This window comes from Pseudonaja textilis, chromosome 1 (genome assembly GCF_049901715.1).
Source record: "Pseudonaja textilis isolate UNSWEBS1 chromosome 1, rPseTex1.2, whole genome shotgun sequence".
Classification (NCBI taxonomy): Eukaryota; Metazoa; Chordata; class Lepidosauria; order Squamata; family Elapidae; genus Pseudonaja; species Pseudonaja textilis.
Genome location: NC_141990.1, coordinates 332,502,399 through 332,510,945, shown reverse-complemented (window position 1 = coordinate 332,510,945; position 8,547 = coordinate 332,502,399). Strand labels below are relative to the sequence as shown.

At 64.6% G+C, this 8,547-nt stretch overlaps 1 protein-coding gene across 2 annotated transcripts; it reads left to right on the top strand.

Moving 5' to 3' along the window:
- Positions 1-478: 478 nt before the first annotated feature.
- Positions 479-7,555, top strand: CCDC124 (coiled-coil domain containing 124). Of its 2 annotated transcripts, none has more exons than XM_026722520.2 (5): positions 479-817; positions 3,614-3,790; positions 5,776-5,965; positions 6,169-6,280; positions 6,488-7,555. In XM_026722520.2, the coding sequence occupies exons 1-5, from the start codon at positions 713-715 to the stop codon at positions 6,690-6,692; spliced, it is 789 nt and encodes a 262-aa protein (XP_026578305.2). In that variant the 5' UTR covers positions 479-712; the 3' UTR covers positions 6,693-7,555. The 2 variants fall into 2 exon arrangements, with proteins under 2 accessions (XP_026578305.2, XP_026578307.2); XM_026722522.2 differs by having other exon boundaries at positions 806-922.
- The last annotated feature ends 992 nt before the right edge of the window (positions 7,556-8,547 follow it).

The following is an 8,547-nucleotide window of genomic DNA, read 5'->3' as shown; positions in this document are numbered from 1 at the left end:
CACAATTGGTCCTTGGGGTCTTGGATATTGGGTGCCCTCCTTGAGTCAGGCAGAATATTCACAGATGAATTCTGGGAGACATCTGAACCCCTAAAAAGTTGAGCCCTCCAGCTTGCTTGTCTCTTTATGAGATCTGACGGAGAAAGACGAGCAGGAAAATGGGAGGGCTTGATTTTTCTCCTTTCCAACCTGCAAAAGCAGGAAAACGGAAAATGTTGGCCCATTGGATCTCCTAGTGGCCTCCCATCCCGGTCCAGGCCGGGCCCCTTTATGCCGGCCCCATGGATTCTGCACGTCTCGCGGGCTTCGAAGCCAAAGACGCCATCTTTGTAGAGGTGGTTGCCCTGTCGGTGAAGCCGCCCGTTACCGTGACAACGGGTCCTCATACGATAGAGAGGATTGGCCGCCAGGTGGTAAGGCCATACGTCATCTACTTGGGTTCGCCCGTGAATACGGACAGGACTTCGCAGCAAGAGATGCGTAAGCGCACAGAAATCCAGCGGAGGACCGCACCGGCGGCCATCTTGGCTATGGGCAGCCCTTTTGTTCCTCTCACTCCCGATCCATCTTTACAGGGGACCAACGCTGAAAAAGCCTGGCCAGGCTGGGGGTCGCGGCAGTTTTGTTTCGCCCTCCCATCGGGAAAGTGCGAGACAGACGGGAAAGAGGGGAACGTGGGCCTGAAGTCAGATGGCAGTTGCCCTCATCAAACATGGTGGAGGGGGCGGAAGGGTCGTCCGCCGTTTCCGCCCTGAGGGGCGGGGCGCGCCGTGACGTCCAAAGGCTGCGACTCCCCCGGCGGCGGCGGCGGCGGCAGGTAGGGGTTCCGGCGGGTCGAGCCCGTCCCCGGCCAAAAGGAGGGAAGGGGCGGCCTGTCTCGTCGGCCCGCTCGGCCTCCTCTCCGCCGGTGAAGCGGGGCCCGGTAACGAGGGACTGGGCGCGGCCGGAGGGGCTTCTGGGGGCCCCGCCGACCCTCTTTCCTCCCCGGGGAGCCGCGATACGCAGCCCGGGTGGGGTCTCGAGGCCTCGGGGGGCGGCTGGGAGACCCCCCGAAGACACCCGGGTCCCTCTTTCTCCGCCCCCGCGGCTTTAAGAGCCGCGGACTACAACTCCCAGGATGCCCCAGCCAGATAAACTTAGCTGGGAGTTGTAGTCCGCGGCGGGGGCGGAGAAAGGCTTAAAGCCGGATTAAAAGAGACTCGGACGAGCAGGAAATAAACCATTTCGAACCTCTGTGGGGGCCTGGAGCCAAGAGTCGCTTTAGAAGGGTCGGGGTGGGTGTGTTTCGAACTCAGAACAGGCCATTCCCACTTGGTTGACTTTGGGGCGTTTTCCCCACCCGTGAGGAGAATGATTTGGGGGGGCGATTAAGTAGGGTTGGTGGTGACCCACAAGTCACCCATCCCACCTCCTGCATCCTTTTAACTTTGAATGGCCTCTGAGCGAATGGCTGTTACGTCCAGGCCCGCCGGTAGGAGAGGCTTCCGTGGGATTGAGGGCGGCGTAAGCAGCTACAACTTCTGTTCCCCTGGAGGGTCCTGAGTGCAGCTCTCCTGCCTCTCCTCCTCCTCCTCCTCCTCCTCCGCGGAGCTTTTCCTCCAGTCATCCGGCCCCCCCGTCTGGGGGGGAAAGGCCACAGGAGCCGCACCGGGACTGTGTTTGATCTGGGGGGGGGGTGGCCAGGAGGGCGCGGCCAGCTCAACGTCATTCAGGACTCCCCTCCTCTCCCTTCCGCCTTCATTCTCTGCCTCTTCCTCCCCCTCTTTCCTTATTTTCCCTTCCTTGCTCTCTTCCCTCCTTTCCTTTCCCCTTTCCCCTTTCCTCTTTCTCCTTTCCTGCCCCTTCTTCCGTGCTCGGGTGCAAAAGGGGAAACCCTTTCCCCTTCGATTTGCTTTTGGCCGGTCCTCTGCTGTTTCCAGGGTGGCCCCGCGGACGCCCCTGTGATGGAGGCGGCCCCTCTTTTGCCCGTAGAATTACACCAATACATTCAGTTGCAAAGAGACTGAAAGAAGGGGCTTAGGACCGCGTCCCACACTTGCGACCATGGCGGCATCCTCACGACCACAGGATAAAATCTCGGGCACTTGACCATCAGCGGGGGGGGGGTACTTTGTGGCAGTTCTGGGCTCCCTGCCTGGATCCTTCCCAGCTGGCTTCTGGCAAAGTCAGTGCGGGGAGCAGGACTGGCTCAGCCACCCCGGCCGTCCCAAAGGGCAGACAGCTGAATGTCTGCCGAGACTCTCCGCCATCCAGGCCGGGGCTGTCCGGGGTCTTTTCAGGAGGCAGCTGGACTTCCTTGTAGACATTTGGCTTCTCGTCTTTGGTTCCGACTGGGTGGTGGGAGATGGGAAGGGTTCCTACTCCGTCCCGAGAAGGTCCCACGCCTATTTGCACCCGGATTCAGGCGACCCTGAGGGGACAGGCGAAACCCCCAAGTGGCCTCAGGGACTCTCAGGGACAGTGCTGGCAACCAGAGGACAGCAAGGAGTTCAAGTCCTTCCACCCTCCACCGCTCAGCCAGAACTGAAGAAGCTTCTTGGGTGGGAAGTGGAATATCTTCAAAGAAAAGCAAAGGAAGTCCGGTTGCCCCTTGAAAAAGCACCTGAAACGTAACAAAGAGCGGCTGCAGGATCCGGGCCTGGCTGCCCTCGGGAAGAGAAGGACCCGGGGAGACAGGAGAGCCGCCTTCCAGGAGTTGAGGAGGGGCTGCCCCAGAGGGGAGGGGGGAGGGGGCCAAGCTATTCCCCCAAAGCCCCCGAAGGCCAGGCAAGGAATAATGGATGGAAGCTCAACAAGGAGAGATTCAACCTGGAAATAAAGGAGGAGGAATTTTCTGACAGGGAGAACAATGAACCAGTCTTTGGAAGTTGTGGGGGCTTCATCCCTGGAGCCTTTCAAGGGGAGACTGGACTGCCATTGGTCAGGGGTGGCGTAGGGTCTCCTGCTTGGGCGAGGGGGACGACGTTGGACTAGATGACCTCCAGGGTCCCTTCCACCTCTGTTAATCTATTAAACTGTAGCAAAAAAAAAAAAAAAGCTTGTACAATCAGGTGTGACTCACTTAGCAACAGAAATTCTGGTCCTAATTGTAGTCGTAAGTCAGGGACCAGCAGTATTGCTTATGTTTTTATATATATTTACGCCACATAATTTAAGTTAAAACCCACCGAAATCGCAACTTCTTTCTTTCCAAGACACAAAGAGGCCAAAGCGGTTCCAGTGAGCGAAGCCAGAAGGGGGGGAAATCCCCCCCCCCTGAGTTAACTCCCCCTTCCCTGGTCCCCCCACCCCCTCATCTCCCTGGGGTCCAGCCACACTCAGGGAAGAGATTTTGGGCCCTCTCCCCGCGGGGCTTGGATTCGGAGGGGTAGGGGTTGCATGCCCCCCTCCCCCCCACAGGACTCTGGCCTTAGGATGCCTCCGGACTGCAGGTCAGGATCGCCCTCGTCTCTCGGCCCTCCTTCCGGTTTCCAGCGAAGGGCAGGCTGGCACCTAGCCAGGGGCAAAGGGTGGGGGCAAAGGGTGGCAGCTGCGAGGCAGACAGACCTCTGAGCGACGGCGGCTGTTTCTTCCCCCCGTGTGTGTGTGTGTGTGTGTGTGTGTGTGTGCGCAGGCGCGAGCACCCTGCGGGATGCCCAAGAAGTTCCAAGGGGAGAACACCAAGTCGGCCGCTGCCCGGGCGAGGAAGGCCGAGGCCAAGGCGGCGGCTGATGCCAAGCGGCAGAAGGAGCTGGAGGATGCCCTCTGGAAGGAGGAGGACAAGCACGTCCTGCGCAAGGAGCAGAGGAAGGTGGGCCGGCTGGGGGGGCGGGGGGGGGGAAGGGGGCTCCGTGGAGGGGGTGAAGGCGGACCCACCTGGCTCTATTCCCGTGGGGGGCGGGGGCTGGGCGGAGGAGAGCGCTGGGGTTTCGGGCTCCGCAATCCTCGGAGTGTCTCTGGGTTGGACCCCGGCTGGCTCCGGAATGGGGACGTGATCCGGGGCTCCAGGGGGGCCTCGGGCACTTCAGGCTGGACTGCTTGGCAGGGGCCAAAAAGGGGAGGGGGAGGAGGAGGAGGGGGAGGAGGCAGCAGGGGGGGGCCTCTGCCAGCCCTCCCTGGGCCCCACCCTGGGCCCTTTCCCCAATGCAGCCCCACCCCATGGAGCCCCAGGTGAGGGTGGCCCCAAACCTTGGTGGCCTCGGGGGGGGCCCTCGAGACGGGCCCCCAATGGCCGCTGGGTTCCCCCCCGAAGGCCTCTCGCTTCTCGTCCAAGGAGCTTCTCCAGTTCGGAGGGAAGCTTCTTCCTTCGGGGCGGGAGAAGCGAAATGTCTTCGGGGCCAAACAACGAGACCCCCGTTGCCTCTTCCAGAAGCCCCCCAGGGGCAGCCCTGACCCCGAGGAGGGAGGGTCTCCGCTCGCTCACACACACACACACACACACACACACCCCGGGAAGGTTTTTCCCACCCGGCCTGGAGAGGAGGCCCCGCCCGTCCCGGCCTTCGGGCTTTATCCCCTGGGTTCGTATCCCGCCTTCCTTCGTCTGAGAAATAGCCCCAGGCGGTGAACGCATTCAGCAGCCCTCCCCCTCCTGTTTCCCCCCACAACAGCCCTGCGAGGTGGGCTGGGCTGAGCTGCCTTTCATGCCTAAGGCGGGACTGGAACTCATCGCCCCGGATTTCCAGCCTGGTGCCTTAACCCACTAACCAAACTCTCTCTCACACACACAAGAGTCTTGTTCTCAGTGTTTTTTCATCTGTTGTTTTTATGCTACGTTTTAATTGTTTAATCGGTTTTAATTGTTGGGGTTATTGCAGGCTGCCCTGAGTCCCCCTGGGTGAGATAAGCAGCCATGTGAATTTTATATATATATATATATAAAAAAGTAAGAACCGCAGCCTGGCGCCTCACAGTGGTGGGCCAGGTTAGGCCGGCATCCGTGCCAGCAGGCCAAGGGGGCAGGGAGGGGGCCCTGGACAGCTGACCACACTGGCGCTCGGGCAGGTGCAAGAACTTGGACGCCCGCAGAGGTGAGGAGAGACTCTGCCCAGTTCACAGTATGGTGCTGCCCCCCACTGGACCCCTGGACACGGCCCCTCTCCTCCGCCCCTCCCCCCACTGCCAGCCTTGTCCAGGCACCCTTGGAAAGGGAAACTCGAACCCAGAACCATGTCTGTGGAAGAGCTGGGAAAGAAATGGGGTTAAAGGAGGTTTGGGACCGGGGTGGGTGGGAGTCTCTGCTCTCCCCTGGAGCCCCTCCAGCCCGGAGGACAAATCCAGCCGCGGGGCTTTCCAGGCCTCCTGGGGAGCCCCAGGCGGAGGCTTCCTCCGTGGGGGCCGCTCCTGATCCGGGGCCCTGAGGAGAAAAGCCCCCCCCCTTTGGCCCTCAGGCGCAGGAGGAGGACATCCGGGAACTGCCCAGGGGTCTCGGGGAGCCTTGGGGTCCCAGGCAAGGACGGAGGGGGGGGAGGGCACCCAGGGGAAGCCGGAGGAGAGAGGGAGGGGGGTGGAGGGTCTGCTGGGGCCAGAGAGGCAGGCGAGGCCCCGCGGCCTCTGGGGGGCCCTTGCAGCCAAGAGCGAGGCCTGGGGGGGAGGCAGGGGGCGCCCGCCAGGGCTGTCTTGGGGGGCTTCTGCCCCTCCCCTCCAGGGCTCTTGGAGCGCGGACCCCGGCCTCCCCTCCCCACAAGGGGCCCCTCCTGGCGCATCTGCTCCGGCCGCCTCGGATGCCAGCCGTCCCTTTGGGGGTGGGTCCTCACGCGGGGCTCCCCCCATCTCTTGCCCCCCCCACCCCCCCAGGAGGAGCGGGAGAAGCGCCGCCTGGAGCAGCTGGAGCGGAAGAAGGAGCTGCAGCGGCTGCTGGAGGAGGAGGACGCCAAGCTGAAGGGGAAGGCCCCCAAGGCCCCCGGGGCCCCCAAGGTCACCCGGGCCCAGATCGACGAGGCTCTCCGGAAGGAGGGGAAGGAGGCCCCAGACGATGCCGGCAGCGGTGAGCCCCCACCCCCGCCCCCCGGGGATCCCCAAGCGCCTTCCCGGGACGGCCGGAGCCCAGTGGGGCTGGGAGGTCTCCGGAGATGGGAGGGGGCAGCGGGAGGTCGGGCCCCAGCCCCGCCCGGAGCCCCCTCCCTTCCTCTCTGGGCCCGGGAGGGTCTCCTGAGCCGGTCCCACCTGCCCTTCCCCCTCCCCCCACAGAGAAGCCGAAGAGCCACCTGGAGGTGCCCTTGGAGGAGAACCTGAACCGGTGGGTGCTGGACGAGGGCTCCGTGGAAGCCCGCACCATCGAGGAGGCCATCGCGGTGCTCAGGTGGGGCTGGGCGGGTCCCCGGGGGAGGCGTTCTTACCCCAGGAGCAGCCCCTCCCTCCTTTCCAAAGAGCCCAAGTGGGGGGTCAGGGCTGCTCCTGGGGGAGGGAGAGCCTGCCCAAAGAAGGGGGGCTTGGGGTTCCTCTGCCGGAGGAGCCCTGGGGGGCCGGGGGAGGGGCCACCCCCAGTTAACCCCGGCTGCCCCCACAGCGTGGCTGAGGACCCCGACCGGCACCCGGAGCGGCGGATGAAAGCGGCCTTCTCGGCCTTCGAAGAGGGGAGCCTGCCCCGCCTGAAGCAGGAGAACCCCAACATGCGCCTCTCCCAGCTGAAGCAGCTGCTGAAGAAGGAGTGGATGAAGTCCCCCGAGAACCCCCTCAACCAGCGGCACGCGGCCTACAACAGCCAGAAATGAGGAGGCGGAGGGCGGCTCCCCTCCTGCCCCGCCCCCACTCGCTCTGGGGCCCCGAGAGACCGGAGGCCCCCCACTTCCTGGCTGCCTTCCTGGCCTGGAGTCTCTTGAACCGCCCCCACCCCTGAAGTTTCCCCTCCGCAAACACCCCCTCCAGATATCTAGCCCAGCTCCCCCTCCCCTTCTCTCCTCCCCAAGACCCCCAACTCGGGAGGCCCCTTGGCTGCTCCAGCAGCCTCCAGCCCCCCATTGGAGGTGCAGGCATGCCCCCTGCAAATGGGGTCAGGATTCTGGCCTGGGTCCCTCTTGCCTCCCCCAGCCCAGGGGCCACACAGCTGCTCCTCCGCTGCCCCCAAGACCCCCGTGGCTCCGGTTCTTTCTGGGGCTCCTCGGGGCCCCCATTCCTCCTCCGATTGGGCTCTGCACTCCAGCCCCTCCTCCCCTCTGGCTGCTTCTGCCCCCCTCCCCCAACAGAGGTCACTGGGCCTCTGCCCTCTTGACCACCCAGTGCCATTTGCCTGACTTGAACCCTGTGCCAGGCGGGGCTGGGAGGAGCAGCCGCCTCACTCCATGCCAGGCAGCCCCCAACCACAAAATCCTGGCAGCCTTTGCTGTCCCACCATCAGAACGGGCCCTGCCCACGGGTGCCCCCCCCCTCACCCCCCGTCTCCCCATGAAGGGCCTCGGGCCTCCCGGGCCGGTCTCCACTTGGGCCTCCCAAGGGCCACCTGCAGGGAAGGGGAGGGGCCCTGCCAGCCGGCCCCTCCCACTCCGCCCCCCTTCCCAGGTGTTCAGGGAAAGTTCTGGACTTTAAAACATGGACAGATACCTCAACCCCCACCAGGAAATAAAGAGAATTGTGCCCACCTCTGCCCTTCGCTGCTCTTTCGCCCAGCGGGGCAGGACTGGCCCAGCCGGCCTCATGGGGCTCATCGGACGGCTTGAAAGGCAGGCAGCATAGCCCCCTGCCCCCAGGCCAGACCCCACTCCAGCAACAGCCCCCCGCAGTGCTAGAAGGAGGGGAGGGCAAAGCGCCCTTCAATGCAGGAGGGGGTCAAGGGCAGCAGCTGCTGGAGTTGGCATGGAGGAGGAGGAGGGCCTTTCTGGGGGGGAGGTTCTTACTGCCCCCTGCAGCTCCTGGATGGTTCATCCTTCCCTGGGGGCATCCCCCGCTTTGTGGCTCTTCTGCAGATGTGAAACTGGGTGGGGTGGAGGAGTTGGGGACTCTGCCCCCAGGACCTCAGCCCTCCCAACACCCCCGCCATGGCTGCTGGGAGGAGGCCCCCCTTTCCGCTGTTGGGATTGCGTGGGTGGATCTGCGACGGTGATTGGCAGCTTTGCTCTACCCCCGCCTCCCGCAAGGAAGGCGGAGTGGTCCAGGCCGGCCCTGTCGTCATGGCAACGGGGCATCTCCTCTGCAAGAGCCGCGGGGGTGGGGAGGGGGAGAGTCACGAGGCGGCGGGCGGGATCCTCCGCAGAGCCGGGCTTCCCCGAGCGTTTCCCTGGAAGGCGGGCGGGGGCGGGGAGGGGCCGGGGGCGCGGGAACCTCCCGTGTGGCGGCTATTCTCGGCGCCTGGGCGGGGAGGAGCGCTTCCCGCCCGCCTTGCCTCCACCGGGGCCGTGTTGGGGCGGGGGGATCCCCGGGCAGCCTCCTCCCGAGCGTGACCCACCTTGGCGGCCCAGAAGCAGCCCCGCCCGGGAGCGGACTTCGGGGCAGCGAGGCCGCCGGCCACCTCGACGGGTCCCCGGCAAGCGGAGTCTCGGGGGCGGGAGGGGCTCATCGGGGGCGACCCGGCTCGGGCCTCTACGGAGCCGGGCGGGGGAGAGGAGGCCCGGAGGTCCCTGCCTGGCCGGCGCA